The sequence below is a fragment of the Nuphar pumila genome, chromosome 17 (assembly GCF_984573655.1).
Source record: "Nuphar pumila chromosome 17, dmNupPumi1.hap1.1, whole genome shotgun sequence".
Classification (NCBI taxonomy): domain Eukaryota; kingdom Viridiplantae; phylum Streptophyta; class Magnoliopsida; order Nymphaeales; family Nymphaeaceae; genus Nuphar; species Nuphar pumila.
The window spans coordinates 73,289,436-73,307,376 of NC_143265.1; the positions used below are offsets into that span (position 1 = coordinate 73,289,436).

At 36.6% G+C, this 17,941-nt stretch overlaps 1 protein-coding gene across 3 annotated transcripts; it reads left to right on the top strand.

Annotated features, from left to right (window-relative positions):
* Window positions 1-4,437: 4,437 nt before the first annotated feature.
* Window positions 4,438-17,656, top strand: LOC149812213 (putative protein phosphatase 2C 12). Of its 3 annotated transcripts, XM_089993261.1 has the most exons (10): window positions 4,438-4,518; window positions 4,824-5,112; window positions 7,921-8,092; window positions 9,038-9,191; window positions 9,544-9,607; window positions 11,579-11,686; window positions 15,888-16,013; window positions 16,105-16,337; window positions 16,677-16,879; window positions 16,957-17,656. In XM_089993261.1, exons 2-10 carry the CDS (start codon window positions 4,918-4,920, stop codon window positions 16,962-16,964), a joined length of 1,263 nt encoding a protein of 420 aa, XP_089849387.1. In that variant the 5' UTR covers window positions 4,438-4,518; window positions 4,824-4,917; the 3' UTR covers window positions 16,965-17,656. The 3 variants fall into 3 exon arrangements, with proteins under 3 accessions (XP_089849387.1, XP_089849389.1, XP_089849388.1); XM_089993262.1 differs by lacking the exon at window positions 4,438-4,518 and having other exon boundaries at window positions 4,663-5,112; XM_089993263.1 differs by lacking the exons at window positions 9,038-9,191; window positions 9,544-9,607 and having other exon boundaries at window positions 11,579-11,727.
* Window positions 17,657-17,941: the final 285 nt, after the last annotated feature.

Below are 17,941 nucleotides of genomic sequence, written 5' to 3' on the forward strand. Positions count from 1 at the left end.
CAAGTGCACTCTTAGGGATCCTTTGTTTCATTCCCACCAATAAAAAAAGTTTTCATGGGAAAGTCATCCCATGTGTGAAAAAATGTATATGTAAATCCATTCACGGGGTGTTGTGGTGTAAGTATGGATTTAAATAGAAAATGCATGATCAACTTGAAAATAAACCCATGATGACTATGGATCCCGTGAGAAAATGGAATTAGCATGTTTGTTTCACTTGCATACGAAAATGAAAGGTTTCATGGGTAAACCCTGGCCTAAATTGGGTGAAACAGTAATTAAATTTGACAATGTATATACACACAAAAGGCTGTAATATATGAATGGTGCTTGCCAACTCGCAAGGATAGGAAAAACAAAAGAATTGGCTGTTATGATAAGAGACTTTTTCTGAACCTTGATTTCAGGAGCATCTTTCTTTAGCATCAACTCTCTTTTGATGATTGAGATCTATTGGGGTTACGTTGAAGCTTGACTTCAGGAGAGTCTGTTTTTGTGTGACTATGACATAGCTATATTGGCCTCTATCTTTGCACCTATCAAGAGGTATGATTAGGGATGGTAGTGGACTGGGGAAACTGGATCTCGCCCCGCCTCGTACTATTTGAACTTGGGATGGAGGACATGAAATGGGAATGGAGGCCGGGATGGACTTACTCTTTTTTCTGCCCCACCTTGCCCCGTTCCGTCCCATCCTCGATCATTCTTTAGAGATGACAGTGGATTGAGGGGAAACGAAGCCCCACCCTGCCTCACCCCGTTTAGACCGGGGATGGAAGACATGAAACAGGGATGAAGGTTAAAATCAAAACCGGTGCAAAGATGGAGGTGGGGATGGAGGGTAGGATTTTGAGATGGGGCGGGGTGGAGACCTTGTCCCCCTTCCCTGCCCCGGTCCATTGCCATCCTTAGGTATGACTCACAAGGGCTCCTTAGAGCTAGCTAGATGGGTTGACGTAAGGCATTCAAGCTGAAGAACAATGACAGTTTGATTTAAGAGCAGGCACACTACCGCCGCAGTTAACCATGTGGTCAGTGATGCCCTGTGTCAAGCTGAAGGCTCAAGATCAAATCCGGCAGGCGCATGAGAGCTGCTGCGGCTTTATCACGAATGAAGCATGTAAGGCTGGGTGGTTGTGTCCTCAACTCAAAGTTTTATTTCTCAGGAAGTCCGGCCCAGTAAGTGATCTGGATCTCTGCGCGGGTTTTCCGTCGTAATAAAAAAAATATTTAAGAGTGAACACCAGGCCGGGTCCAGGCGGCCTGATTGAGGGCTTGTAAGGGCCCGAAAGTAGTTCAACCTGATTATTGTCCGTTCAGGCTGGGCTTGCACTAGGGCCCAATGAAATTTGAATTGGGCCGAGCCTGATAAGAAATCAGGTTAGGCTGGGCCTTTAATCAGACCAACTCTGCAGAAAGCAACCCCAACCCAACTTTAATTTGACCCAATGTCCACCGATCTGCCACAAATCCAAAGTATATAACAACCATAGCTGGAGAGAACTTTTCCCAATGGAAAAACAAAAAATAGCGTGAGGTATGCATGTGCGTCATGATATTAAAATAGCATATTAGTCAAAGAACCATATGAGTCAAAGCATTGCATTGTATAAAAAAATATGTGAAAAGGACTTAGACAAGATGAATATGCAATTTTTTTTTTAAATTAGGGCGCGATTCGTGAAGACAGTTTTTTAATTTTTAATTGATACGAATATATTTTTTATTCTTTAATAGGTAAATCAAAATACGTTAAAACGGATCATGATGTGTACATGTGTTGTCCCTTTCACCTGTACGAGTTGGGATCGGGTGGAATCACATGGCATAAAATTTGTGCATTAAGCACCTGATTGCCTTCCATCAAGCCTTTTTTTTTTCTACAACTGGGCTGTGGAGGGTGATCAAATACTTAATGCACAAATATTGGTGTAATCATGGATTTAGATCCAGAGACTCATTATGAAAACAATCATAGGCATGAGCCAAGATTCCTAACGTAAACAAGGGCAAAGTGTTGGAGTTAGACCACTACAAAAAAATTCGTGGATTAGCATGGACGATATCCATCGCTAATTTGTCGCTAACCCGTCGTTAAACTGTTTAGCGACGAATTGACGACGGATTAGCGATGGATACTGTCCATCGTAAATTTTTGCTCGCTAATTAGCGTCAAAATTATCTGTCGTTACTTTCGTCATTAATTTGTGATAGATTAGCGACAGACAGTATCCCTCGCTAATCCGTTGCTAAATTTTTAAAAAAATAAAAATAAATTGCTCTCTGTCGAACGGTATTTCGGCAACAATAAGCCGAACTTGTACCGCACCCGACAAGCATTGCAAAGGGACTGCCCGTCCTTCGATATCTGCAATGCCATCCTCCGTGAACCGGTGCGCTCTTCGGCATCGCCGTCCTCCATGAATCGGCGCGCTCTCCGGCGCCGCTGTCCTCCAGCAATCGGACGCTCTGCCTCATCGCTGTCCTTTATGAACCGGCGCGCTCTCTGGTGTCGCCGTCCTCCAGCAACCGAACGCTCTGCCTCATCGCCGTCCTTTGTGAACTGGCACTCTCTTCGGCATCGTCGTCCTCCAGCAATCGGACGGTCTGCCTCGTCGCCGTCCTCCGTGAACCGATGCGCTTTCCGGCGTTGTCATCCTCCAGCAACCGACCGCTCTACCTCGTCTCTGTCCTCCGTGAACCGGCGCGCTCTCCGGCATCGCCGTCCTCCAGCAACCGTCTGCTCTGCCTCGTCGTCGTCCTTCGATATCATTCTTTCGAAAGTCCGTTTAAATCGCTCGGTCGGTTTAAATTTCGAAAGGAGAAAGGGAAAAATTCGCGCTCTTGATGGGCGGTTTAAATAAAAAATTAGCGACGAATTTAGCGAATGAATTTTTTCCTCGATAATCCATCGCTAATTTATTTTTCTTCTATTGACAAGTAGCGACGAAAAATTAGAGTCACTATTCCATCGCTAATTAGCGATAACATTTTTGCATCGCTAATCCGTCGCTAATTAGCGACAGATTCAGGATGAAAGTTTTTTCTAGCTAATTTGTCGTAAATCTGCGATGAAAAAAATTCATCACAAATTTCCGTCGCTAATTAACATTTTTCTTGTAGTGGATCTAGCCTTGGGTTATAGGTCCCAAATGTGAAAAAACTAATGGCATTTTGAAAATTTTGCCAAGTGATTGGTAACCGTAGGTGAACAAACTATTGGAAACTCTTTCCTTTTATCTCTTTTTTTTTATATATATGGGTAAATATTTGCTATTAATGACAAAATTAATGAGCTAAAAATCATAAGTGCAAGTTGTATGACTCAATTTAACCATACAAATGTGTTCAACATGATTTGTTTGCTAAGGATCAAGCTTTTGATCATGTTTTTTTATTTAAAAATATATTTTAAATTATGAAATTTTGACACATTATGGGCTATTGATTTTTAGACCCCTTTAAAAACCTAATTACTTGTCATAATCAAGTGTGATTCAACACAAGTTTCTTACTAAAAAAACCATGTAAATCACATCAATAACATTTGATTTATAAAAAATAAAAAATTTTAAAGAAAAAAGTAATTTCTTCTCATTAGTTTTGTACCTTAATTTGCAAACACCTCCAAAACACCATGATACAAGGTGTTTGGATTCAAACCTCATAAATAAATTTATAATGGTGAACATTCGAGGAATCAACATTTAGATTAAAGTATCATACAATGTAAGACATTGGTTTTTCAAGCCTTACCAAACCATGATTGGGTTAATACCAACAATCAACAACTAATTTTTATAGTTTTTTTTTTAAATCTAACCTTGCAGATGCAATTAGCATGGTTCATTTGCTTGGAATCTGTTTGAATATTTACAAAAAGTCTGAACCGTTGATTTTCAAACTTTAAAAGATATTTTTTATACATCGTAATCAGATTATCTAAGAGTTTATTTCTATAAAACCAAGTATCAGGATCACATCGGTACGGTACAATTTTAGAAAAAAATAAAAAAAAAAACTATGAAAATCTTAATACATTTACTGGTTTACATGTTTCAATTATATATATATATATATATATATAAGGAGAGGCATGTTGACCAAACCTACATAATAAATTTAATCAGAATTAATACCCTTAAATCATGTTTTTTTTCCATAAAAACATGATTTTTTGAGCATTAAAATTTTGATACATGGTAAATTATTGACTTTCAACTTTTAGAAAAACCTGCATTGGATCATGATGCGATCCAATCCATACTCAACCAAGCATCTTATTTAAAAGAATAAAATGAATAAAAATTCGTAGTATTTTTTTCACCCATATTTTCTCGATATATATATATATATATATATATATATATATATATATATATATATATATATATATATATATATATATATATATATATATATATGCATTAATTCTTCAGCTTCAACCTTTTTCGGTCAAACACAAGTTGGAAAAGAGAATGGCCTATTCTTCAGCGATCAAACGCTCCCTCCGCTCCGGTAAGTCTTTCCCTTAGAATCCTTCCTCTGGATCTCCTTTTACCTTTTTCCTTCCGATCGTCTGTAAATTCGCCAGAATTCGGATCGTTTATTTTCTTTTTTCTCGGAATCAGATTCCGCGATCGGTCTCGATTGATCTGTACGAAGGAAGGAATTTTTTTCGTTATTCTTTTATCTGCTTGTTGAGGGTTTGAGATCCGCTGGCGTGGCTTTTAGCCTGAAATTGAGGCGGTTTATTCTTTCTTTGTTTTCTTTCGTTGGTTGTTTTCGGGGGTTCGATCGGAGGTTTGCTCGTGATCGTGCAGGAATTATGGGGCTGGCGAGGAATTCATAAGGTTTTTTTGCTAGAAGATCGCAAATTGTGCGGGCGATTCGTGGATTTTCTTTTGAGGGGGAGCGATGTGCAGTAAGAATGATCATATGGTCCCGTTGGCCGTGCTGCTCAAGCGCGAACTCACGAGCGAGAAGATGGAGAAGCCGGATATCTTGCATGGTCAGGCGAGCCAGAGCAAGAAGGGGGAGGACTTCACCCTGTTGAAGACGGAATGCCAGCGGATTCCTGGGGACGGGGTGTCCACGTTCGCGGTTTTTGCGGTGAGTTGTGTGCAGGGTGGCTTGGATTTTTCGCAATGCAATTGGCACATATTGAGTTTTTTGCATTTTTGATCCATTTTGTGATGTTTGTTTAGAGAAATGTAGAGATTGTTTTTGTTGCTTTGGATGTTTTGCCGTATTATTGTCAATTGGTGCAATGTCAAAGTGTTTGGATGCAACTTTGAATGAGGATAAACCAGAGTTACTGGAAGCTTCATAGATAGGTGGGAAGCACGCTTTCATTAGGAAGCGCTAAACTATTTGCTTCCAAAACATGGAAATCTCGATTCTCCCATGCTTCTCCTATGTTTCCCACACATTTTTTTCCTGCTTTCCTACATGCTTCATATGTGCTTCTGTCATGCTTCTTTTCATGTTTTTCATGTGCTTCCTTTCACGATTTTCACTCACTTCTCATGTACTTTTTCTAACTTGGCAATCATCATTTTTAGATTTTGAGAAGAATTTAATTCTTACACTAAAAAATCATGAAATTTAAGAATAATCATATTTATTTTAGTTTTTATTCTCTTCCAGTTCGATTAGTATTTTGCTTCCCATTCAATCTTATATCACTTTCTTTTTTATTTATATTTTTGCTTTTAAATTTATTTCTCACTTCCCGCTTCTTATAAATTTTAAAATACCTCATTTTTTGCTCCCAATGCTCGTTTTGTTTCCCTCTTTTGCTTCCTAGTCTGGTAACCTTGGGATAAACCGTGTAGATGGTCTGGTCACAGATGCAGAAAGCTTACTCATGTTGGTGTACGAAAGTTTAGTGTTTCTTTAGTCTTGGTGATGTAAATTACAGACATCAAAGATTCCTCATGGTTATAGTTGATTTGGTTAGGCTTAAATGTTGTTAATTGGTTCTTAGGTACCAAGATGAATGGAACTACAGCTTGTACGAACTGGCTTCCACCATCTTTAGGTTGAATCAGGAGGTAGCTAAAGCATCATTTGTTATTAGATATCTTCCTCATGCTTTCGTATGATTCGGTGCTTTGTAGATTTATAGGTTTCATATCGCTAAACAGGCGGGGCAGGTTGATGATGTTAAAAAACACAGTGAGATATTTAATAACTTATGAGGATTTTATTGTGATATTCATTGTTATGTTACCACATTTCTAAAGCGTATGCCCTAGCCTTATTCTTTCTTTTCTTTTAAGAACAACTAAAAGAATTTATTAACAGCATAAAAAAAAGGAAAAAGGTGACAAGAAGTTACCCAAATACAAAACAAAAAGTCAACAGATAAAAGAGCTAGAAAAAGGGAATGGTGGCTGGTACTTTGCCTATCAAGGGAAAATTGATTTTAAGCTTCACTTCACAATTATCATCTAGATCTAAACCTAGGTCAGAAAGCAGATAGGATATGTGTTGGTTGCCTGACTGACCCATATCCCTTTTCGAGGATATGGCCCTCATATGAATTTGCTTATTACATATGGGTCAAATATGGATGTGTTATGTTGTACTCAACTGAATTTGAATAAGGAAATGGTTCTTGTAAATACAAGGTAAAATCTGACCAAAGTTTGTATCTATGTCACATGGACACTTCACTTGGCATGTGTATCTTGTACCGACACGACACGGCACTCGGACACGATACAACACTTCATGGACATAGTCAAACCAATTTCTCACACAGTCAACATTTTGTCATTAATTTGATCTATTTCCTTCTATGATCTTGTTTACTTATTTTGTATTTGCTTGAGTTCGTTTTCTTTTAAAATTTGTTATCAATTACATTACATGTCAATTTCAACTTGGTTTCTTTATTTGATGTTCCTAATTATAGTGATTTAAAATTTTTGTTTTATACACACACATACATACATTTATCTGTATATGTTCATGTTCCCGTGTCCTAATTTTTTAATATTACCATATTGCACCAAGCATATCCGCATTGTGTCTTGTTCCCGCATCCGTATCCATGTGACATAGGTCTGTATTGATATATGATCATATCACATTTTTTTTATATCATACAATCTTATTTCAAATTTAAATGTGCATGGTGTAAAATATAACCGAGTCATGTATGTAGCTGGATATGAACTGTCTTAGACTTAGCAAGCCTATAACCAAATCATAACCATAATTGTGTCACCTTAGATTGATGTGGATGTGATCTAGCCCCAATCTGGCCCATATCCAACCCCATTTTGAACCATAGTCTATATATGGTGTGTAGTGCCAGCCATGACTCTGGAAGCTCTGACGATTGGCCAGCTCTGTGGATTGCTCATATGATGAACAGTTTCCATTTGGTGGAAGAAGATCATTTCTTCTGAGCTTCACCTCTTATACCATCCAAGAAAAAGGAATTTGGAAAGAGAAAATGTCATAGATTTCTAGTTTCTAGACTGTATTATGGAAAACCACAAGAAAGAAAAGAATGATTAAAGTACCCCTACTTTAATAGCTATGACGGTTTAAATGATGTACCAGAGCATGCACATTTTATATGCAGTGCCAAACTATATTCTTTATACTAGATGACTTCTGTATGGATATTTGGTATTTTAAGCATTAATTCATAGGCTAAAATGAACAATGAGGTTTTGTTGTTTAAGGAATGTTCATGGTGTTATGTTGTTGTAAGTTACATGTTTTCCAGATGCTTGCTTACATAGAAACTTTTCACCTATGGACTTTTGTCTTATTGATACATGGAGTTATTTTTCAGAGTTGACCAAAATTTCCGTATCTCTTGTTAATTACTAATTGCCAGTTTCATCTTCAAACCAGCCACTTTTAGATTGCTTTGATGTCAATATTCTTCTTTGGCAGCTTTTTGATGGGCATAATGGGCCAGCAGCTGCAATATACTCAAAGGAGAACCTTTTAAACAATGTTTTGAGTGCAATTCCTTCAGACCTTAGTAGAGATGAGTGGTTAGCTGCATTGCCAAGGGCTTTGGTTGCAGGGTTTGTTAAAACTGATAAAGATTTCCAAGAGAAGGGTATGTGATCAATCTGGCATTTGTGTAAACACATTTTTAATATTCTGTCTGATTTGTTAGGCTTTTACTAATCAAATCTCATCCCCAAAAGGAAAAATAGAATAGAAACGTTGTCTCATTTTCCTTTGGTGAACTTTGATTTTTTATTTTGTTCATGACTCGTATTTTTCGTCTTCATTTTCTGTTTATTGCCTTGATACTTGACAATTCTGATTATTACTTAGTTTCTTCAAATGTATAAATATGAACATTTTCGTTTATAATGAAGAATGTATTGTACATGTTGACATTAATGCTTTTGTTGACACCTGAGCTTTTCCCCTGTCTTTTGGTGTTATTCCTAAAGTACTCCTGACAAGAACCTAATTTTTCCTTCCACTAAGATGGGTTCTATTAAGGTTCCATTGTTTTTGAAAAGAGAAATGAGGTAAAGAAGAGTAAGTCCAAATATGAAATCTAGGAAGACAAAAGAGAACAAAGAAGCATTTGAAGACCAGAGAGTAATTAAAATGAAAAAAAAAGTGATATCAACCCTTTTATTTTTTCTTATTTTTTTATTACATTTTAATGTCATATATATGATGCATAAGGGGCAGTGATATCGTAGGGATTTGTTCAAAGCATTTTAATGATCAAAAGAGAGAAGAGTTGCTGCTGGTAATGTACATGCATACATATATGGTCTTGGCCACAAAATGTGGCAATGGAAAATACTCAAAAACATTAATGAACATTTAGCCATGATCCTTTCTAATTATTCCTCAAAAGGAACTTACAACTCAACTGACAGTCTAACATCGCATATGTGCTTGACCCGATCAATAAAATCAATATTTCAGATAGTTTTCCTTCCACACGGCCCACAATTATATTGGTTTAACCACTAGCATCCCCCTCTTCCCCCAAACCCCAAACCTTTTCATCTGATTTCTGCTTGAATTTCAGCACAAACTTCAGGCACAACGGTGACCTTTGTAATTGTGGATGGGTGGGTGGTGACTGTGGCCTCTGTAGGTGATTCTTGCTGTTTTCTTGAGTCAGCTGAAGGTTCAATTTATTCTTTATCAGCTGATCATAGGCTTGAAGCCAATGAAGAAGAGTAAGTGATGTTTTTTTCTCACTTTTGTCATTTGATTGTGTTGCAATCAATGTTGTCAGTATCAGTATCGGCTGTGAATTGATTTTCAAAGCGATTCAGGGACCTGCATCAATCTGAATCGGTCAGTTTTCAACAGGAGAATGACACGTGTCAGTACAATATTAAAGAATATTTTTAATGATTTTTAAGTATTTTTAAAAAATATGCCAAATAATCCCTATTTCGTATTGATTTGGGCTGATATGATATGAATCAGCCAATTGACAACGATACTGACATTGGTTGCAATGTTGTGCTCAAATGCCCTCAATCTTTTTGGTCATTGAGTAATTTATGCACAATGATCATGTAGGAGGGAACGAATAACAGCTAGTGGAGGTGAGGTTGGTAGGCTCAACACGGTTGGTGGTGGAGAGGTAAGCTTAGCATTCTATTTCTCATGTTTTCCCTGCTTTGGTCCATTTGGAGCAATTTGACCACCTGGTTTTACAAGAACATATCAAATTATCTTTGGGATAGTTTATGCTCTGTCATGTTTATACACCACATGCCTATGGATAATTGTTTTTTATGAATCAGAAGAATCTTCTTAAATATGACCTAAGTTGGCAATGCACCATAGATGAATTCTAGAGGTTTAAGCTATTGGATTGAAAAATTTAGCTTTCTAATTTTTACTTCGTAGGAGTACAGTTATAACAGGTTTGTTATATTATTTTACTTGCATCTGTTGTTATGTTTTTGTTTGTAAAGTGATAACAGTTTGGATTATATTCGTATTTTAACCTACTGTGATAGATATATTATTGTAATAGTTCCTAAGACAGATAATCCAGTGTTGCTGCATGCATGACTTCTTCTGCTTCTTTCACTCTATTAAAGCTTGGCTTAATAAATCCAGATGAAGAAACTTCTATATTTTCTCTTGTATCTCAATTGTTCATCTAGGTTCGCTTCCATCTCTTCCCAAATCTTCTAATCTTGTTTCCTTCTTTATCTCTTCTATTAAAATATTTCCTTGAATCCCTCTGGACAATCTATGAAAGATATGAATCCAAAACCTTGTTATCATTAATCTCATGTTTAAAACCAAGTTGCATATTCTTCAAAAGAAATCCCCCCCCCCCTCTCATGCACACACGTGGATGTCATTACTAGTCTAATTTTTATTTTATTAGTATCATTTTACCTTTATGTTTTTATGTATTAGGAAAAAAATGGTAAATCCCATATCTTCCATTTTCCTTTCCTTGTGTGTGTGAAGAGTGACCAGATGCACCTAGCAGTTGAGACATGGCAGACCATTTTCAATAGAAGCTATACTCACATAATAAAACTCATCAGAAGAGATGATTCCCACATAAAATCCATGCTTCTCTCTTTACATAACCAAAATTTCTGGGTTCTAAAACAAGGACATGAATCAGATAATACTCATCTTACAAAGGGGACAAGATGTCCCTTAAATATACTACATACAAGGGCTCAAGTTGTGGCCATTATAGCTGTTGGGAGCTCCCAACGGCTAGAAATATAGCTGTTGGGGAGCTCCCAACAGCTATATGGCCTAAAGACCATAATGCCCAAACACAAACAATAAAAGACAAAAAAAAGGAAAAATAAAAATAAAATAACAAATAACAGATAAAATAAAAATAAAAATAACAAATCTGCTCCTAATGGGTAGGGCCTATTACAACAATAAAAAAAGACCAAAATGACCCTAGTGGGAATAACCAATTACGAACATATACATACATGCAGACTTGATATACAAACTATTATATATATATATATATATATATATATATATATATATATATATATATATATATATATATATATATATATATATATATATAACACATATAGTACCAGCATAGCCCAAGATAAGCTTATAAGCTCAAAGCTCAAAAGAACATATGCAGAGAAAAAAAAAGAAAATTTGGATTAAGGTAGCTCGCATCCTATGTCACAGGGACCCGGCCAACTGGGTGCCGCACCCGCGTCGCGATACGGGTGTGGCACCCGGTGCGGTCAACCTGACCCTGGGTGCGTTGACCGCACCCAGGGTCATTTATGTCCAATATATATATATATATATTTTTGCCGCACCCCCGCACCCGCACCCATGTGACATAGCTCGCATCATGTGGATAGTGTGAGGGTACTTATCAATGGAATCGTGATCTGGACATCAATAAACATCTCTGGTTGAGACACTGTAAAAATCATCAAGCTGCCATTAAGACAGTGACAAACTCATAATATTGATCACATAATCATTTATTTGTTGATGATGGAAAATAATTGTAGGGTTGAAGCACCTAGTGTGCTGTGTAAAGTTTTTGCTGAATCTGACTGCTGAATATTTTCCTCTTTTTCAGATTGGGCCTCTAAGATGCTGGCCAGGTGGTTTGTGTCTGTCAAGATCTATTGGGGATATGGATGTTGGCGAGTTTATTGTTCCTATTCCATATGTCAAGCAAGTAAAGGTTGGTTTGCACATGCACCTAATTACATGCACATTAAAAATGTATGTCACTAACTTGTAATATGTTTTTGTTTGCTATACATTTTATATACATGGCCTATCTTACTTTTGATCAATGTTTTATAATAGTTGATGCAACACGAAAGTTACACACTGAATGTTGATTCATTTTGTTTTACTTGCACGTACATTCCATGCAAAATTCTGTATTGTTCATTTGATGAATTACTTGAAGTCTTTTTTTAAGAAAATTGATTTCCTAAGAGTTGCTGAGTTCAAAAAATAAAACCTGGCAATTGCCCGCTGGTTTGAGTAAAATCTTGGCATTTTCTTTCCCAAGATTCCTTCATCTTTTCTGTTTGTTTAAAAAATGTGCCGAATTTCTATTTTGTATACTATAAGGTCACCTGGATCTGTTACAAATTGCATCCTTTGAGCTTCATGAAGATTTGAATCAATTTAAATAATGTTCATGTCTATCACTTCGATTTTTCTTAACCAGTTTTATCTATCAAATATCGAGTTACATGTTATCGATTTTTGGTTAATTAAGAGAGTTTGAAACAATTTCATAATGTTCTAGTGCTCTATTTTTTATGTAGATTTTATCTATTGCGTCCTTTTTGAGTACAAAGTAAAATATGATATTCAAGCTAGATGTAGGAAGTAGATGAAGTGTTAGGGAGATATCAGATTTGGTGTAGAAATTAAACATAATAGGCATTCCATCTTTTTTTCCTTTGTCTTTTAGATTTTATACAAATGAAGAAATGATGCTGCAGAAGAAATCAATTAGTTCACACTCTTAGATGAGAGCAATAATAAAAGTAATCAAACAAAATGTGGGGGAATGCTGAAGAGATCACTCCTGACCATCCATCAGGCTGAAGTTACTACAATAATCCTTTTTATATATTGCTTAAAAGCAATATAATTGTGCATGCATGTCAAGCTCATGGACCTTTTTCTTCTTCCTTTTTTTTTGCTTCCAACAATGTGGCCAAATGTTTTCATTTGCATTCTAACCTCCAGAACAGATTGCATTTTGGCAGTGGCGCCTTACACAATTAGTAGGATGATCCTTCTGTTGGATGCTCCATGCTCCCATTTCCTATTTACTTTATTACACAGAGCATTAAATAAAAAATAAAGAAAGAGCAGAGTGAAGATGGATTTCATTAGCTTTAGCAAAATGGGTGTATCATAACTATGTTAATCACTAATTCCATTAACAGATTCATTTCCCTTGTTTCCCTTTATAAATGGGCCTTTAAGGTGTTTGTATAATCACTATCAACATATAAATTTCTGTTGCTTCTTTTTATAAATGGCACCTCTAATAGATGAAATGAAAAACTACATATTTGGTCAAGATATAAATGATGAGTTATGCACATATGCTGTTAATACTCCAACAGGGTCTCTCATATGAATGCCGGCAGACCTGCAAGGATTGGTATGCATGTTCAATTTAGTGCACATGCTAGGTCTATATTTATTTATATCGAAGAAAACCTAACGTGTGCTTAATTGAACCTTGTGTGCCAATCTTACCGGCCTGTTGATGGCCTTGTAACGCCTAACAGCTTTTAGTGGAGGAAATGAGAGGATGAAGCTTCTTAGAGAGGACTCTAAGCACCCAACGTTTTCTCTAATGTGTGGGGCTGTACACTTGTTCCTTTATTAATATGAGAAGCCCAAACAAAGGTTAGTACAACCTGCTATATTTCAACCATGCCACTTCAAGGTGGCGACACCATATATGCATAAAAAGAATACAAAACAAAAAAATTACATGGACATAAAGAAAATAATTCACAGCAGTGAGTTTTAGGTCTGGCGAGAATCCTGAGGCATAGCATTGAAAAAATGGAAAAAGTACTCCTAGGCTAATACTCGCTCTCATGTTGTGCATGGGCTTCCAACATATGAAATTTTCTTCACAAAAATCAAACTCTCTCCTTTGATAGGTTCTTTGTAAATATATTAGTTACCTGAACCTTTGATCTCACTTATTCTGTTTTTACCTCATCTTTTTCAACATTCTCATGCACAAAGTGATAATCAATTTGAGATGTTTGGATTAATCATGGAAGAATGATCTACCTGCTAAAGCTAATGCACTTTCATTGTCACATCGTATGGTGGACTATCCTACTCGTACTCCCAAATTCAGCAAAGGGTTATTGATTCATACGATGTGTGAAACTGTGCCCCGTAAAGCTTTATATTCAGATTCAGTTCTAGATCGAACCATAATTTGTCATTTTTTACCCTTCCAAGAGACCAAATTGTTGCCCATGAATATACAATAGCCAGAGACAAATCTGGCATAGTTTGGGTCACTCGCCTAATCTGTATAAAGATTCTCATGGTCTGCACCAAAAATAATGCTTTGCCCCTTGATGTCCAGTCAACTGTTGCACCTCAACCCATTTTTGGGAGAACCAGCTACCTCTGGGTTCAAGTGGATATATGGGTCCATGAGATATGGTCCCTATTACTTGTCCCATTATTTTTTTGAGGGCCTCTATGTGAACATTAGTGGGAAAATGCATAGCCTGACATGCATGATGCACATCAGCGATGTCACAGCATCTAATAGTAACACTGTAATGCTAGTCATACTTCTATCATCACTTTCCTATCATGTGATGATAGCTTTCTGTTAAGGAAACTGAAGTATTTATGGGTTTTTAATTGCTAAAAGTAAGTCGCTGTAACATATCCAATGCATATTTCTGCTGTATCAGTCGTGCATTTTCACTTTCATCTTCTATGCAGAAAATATATCTCAAGATACCTAAATCTCTCCTGTACGAATATTAGGTCTGGCATCCCGAGGCTGTGATGCTGTGAAATGCTTAAAATGCCCTTCGGTTAATAAGGCCCCTGTTGGAGTGTTAGCAGCATATATTGATAAATCAGGGGGAGTAATGCATAACTCACAATCTATATCGCAATCCAGATATGTTGGCTTCAGTTCCATCTATCAATGATGCTATTAGTAAATACAAGAAACAGGAATTAATATGTTGATATTGGTTATGCAAACACCTTTGTAGACCAATTTGCAGCTCTATTAACACATTTGAATGGTTCTTGACCTTATAGATCCATTTGTTGCTCCTAATTTCTTTCCTTCTCAAAGACTAATAACAACCTAGGGGTGAGCTGCTTGAAACACCAACTATGCAATGACCATAGCCACTTCCTACTTTGCTTTCACGGTGCCCTGTTTGTAGACATAGATTTGGAGTAATAGCAAAACGGTGTATTGCAGAAACGAGAAAGTCACTTGAGAAGCAAAAAAAATACATTGCATCAAAGTCCTAAGTGACATCCATCAAGTGTGGAAGAGGCATATGGGCTTACAGAATTAACTCACCGGGCACCATATTCTATAGTCTAACATAATGCCTTCCAAGTGGTGTCCTCATATCAGCTCTCTGATCAACAAACAAATTTTCTTCAGAGTTTACTTTAAATCTATTAATATCTCTATCCTGTTTGACTGTGAGTTTCAAGAGAAATGCCAGTGTTTTCTTTATCATTGGAAAGTATAATCATTTTGTTGCTTTCTTTAACTTTTATAGCTTCTTTAATCAAACTGTTCTTCTTTCTTCCTACTTTTCCTTGTTTTTCTACTTTGTCTTCGATATCCTATTGAGTGTGATGTATAATCCTTGGATGGCATAGTGAGGTGGCTCAATTTCACTTATTTGTCTAAATGGACGTTTCTTGTACAACAACTTTATGGAGGTCATTGCTTTTCCTGTCCCTGTGACTGAAAATTCAACTTGTTAAAATATAAAAATTATTGACCACCTTAATGTTCTTTGTGGTATCTTTTGGTAGCAACAGAGTGAGCAATGTACTTCAATTATAAACTTTGTTGTATTTTTTTTTCATTCATTATAAATTTGTTCTCTGTCTGACAGCCCATTATATATGCCTGCTGATTGTTCCCAGTGCCATTGAATTATATATAGCAAAAGAGGAGTTGCTCAAAATATTATGTTTATTGTATTTAATGATTGATTATAAACTTGTTCTGTGGCTGACAGCCCATTATATATGCCTGCTGATTGTTCCCAGTGCCATTGAATTATATATAGCAAATAAAGAGTTGCTCAAAAGGTTATGTTTATTGTGTTTAAAGTTGTATCCTCATTGACACCATTGTGCCTTCTTCATTACAGTTGTCTAATGCTGGTGGTCGCCTTGTTATTTCAAGTGATGGTGTTTGGGATGCCTTGACTTCTGAAATGGCTTTGAGTTGTTGTCGTGGGTTACCAGCAGATGCCGCAGCCAAGCAAATTGTGGAAGTATGAAATTCTGAATGTCCTCTTACATTCTGTTGTTTCATAGATACAAGTAATATCGCACGTTGAATCATTCTTGTTATAATTTTTGCAGGAAGCTTTAAAGGCAAAAGGACTTAGAGATGATACTACATGTATAGTAATAGATATATTGCCACCAGAAAAGCCACCTGCTTTGCCCCCACCCAAGAAGCAAGGGAAAGGAGTGTTCAAATCTATGTTTCGGAAAAAATCTACAGAATCATCATCTCATTCAGATAAAGAATACTGTGAGCCAGATGTTGTGGAAGAACTTTATGAAGAAGGATCTGCAAAGCTTGCTGAAAGGTTTGTATTTTACCCAGTAGTGTCTTGCATTTCAGCATGTCAAAATGCAAGTATTTCTGTATTTTAAACAGTTTATGCATCTAAAAAGTTTTGTTTTGTCTGTATTACCTTCAGTGGAACCTTTTGACCATCATTTAAAATATATGCCTTAGTCCATTTAAACTCCACCTTCCATATGCCTTCAACTTTTGTAATGAGAATTTTTCCTTTTTATTATGCATTATGCAGTGCCTGTTGCAGATCAGTGATTGACTAGTGTCACCTATCAGTTTAGTATTAATTATTAGCCTTATTTTAATCGCCCAAGCAATATTTTTGACTGATTCCATGACTTTTCAGGCTAGAGACAGAGTATCCCCTGCGCAACATGTTCAAGTTGTTTGTATGCGCAGTTTGTCAGGTAGATATGAAGCCTGGTGAAGGCATTTCTGTACATTCTGGCTCTTCACATGGTGGAAGAGTGCGGCCCTGGGAAGGTCCCTTCCTTTGTCCCAGTTGCCTCATGAAGAGAGATGCGATGGAAGGGAGAAGGCCTTCGGGAGGTATGGTAGTGGACATTTGATTGATGCTAATGTTAATTGCTTGGGTTCTTTATGCTAAAAGTTAGTGCTTGGTTCAGATTCTTGAAATGCCTCATCCTGAGTAGCATGTTCGTTCCCCAAAGAGGATTGTTTTGTAGCTCTTGGGAATTTTCCACCTTCAGTGCCTTGTAGAGTTTGAAGCATCGTTATGACATTTAGGTCAAATCAACATCTAATTTTGAATACCACTGGAGGCTACATATATGTGCAGATTCAGCATCCGAGTATACTGTAGAAATCCACTTGCTTACCGTGATGATGACACTACTTTGATTCACTAATCAGTAACCAGAGGTTCAGCTGAAAGCTGGATCAAGTTGAAAAAAGTCTATTCATAGTAAAGCTTCTTGGAAAGCTGACCCCTATCGCACCTCCTGAGCTGCAGTAATGGTGAAAGCAGCTTTCAATGTTGTATTATCTTAGGTACTATGAGCTGATATTTTTTCCCTTAAAATTCTTTTTGTGAAAATCAGAAGGCTTGTTTGTTTCTTTATTCAGTTGCAACAACCTGTCACTGAATACAATTTATCCAATGCATATGCATCAGACTTCCGATGTACACTTCCTCGAAGGGAAGGATCTGTTCTAACATATTCACTATTTGTTAACATGAAGCTTCTCCAGCTCAAAATTTGTTAAGAGATGCATAAACGTTGGTTGAAGTGTGTTTTGTATCTCACTAATGTAAATGATCAAGATTACTGAAGAAAGATATTCCACCATTAGCATCAGAGTGGCGTCATTAAGTTTAATTGAGTTTTTGTTTCTTTCTTGTTCTTAACTCCGATTGGTGTTAATATGTCCTTCATATCCAACAGTGCTAGAAACATTCATTTTTTTAGCTTCATTCTCATGGTTATTATTGTTTTTTCCTTTCTTTTTCATTTAACCTCAGAATTTTTGTTATTCCAAAGTGTTATCGAGCTCTTTGGTAAGTTTCCTGCAAGACGGATCTTTTTGGTCCCACTAAAAGGAATGACCTTTAATTTGAATAAAAGTACACTTAATGATTGCAGTAAAAGG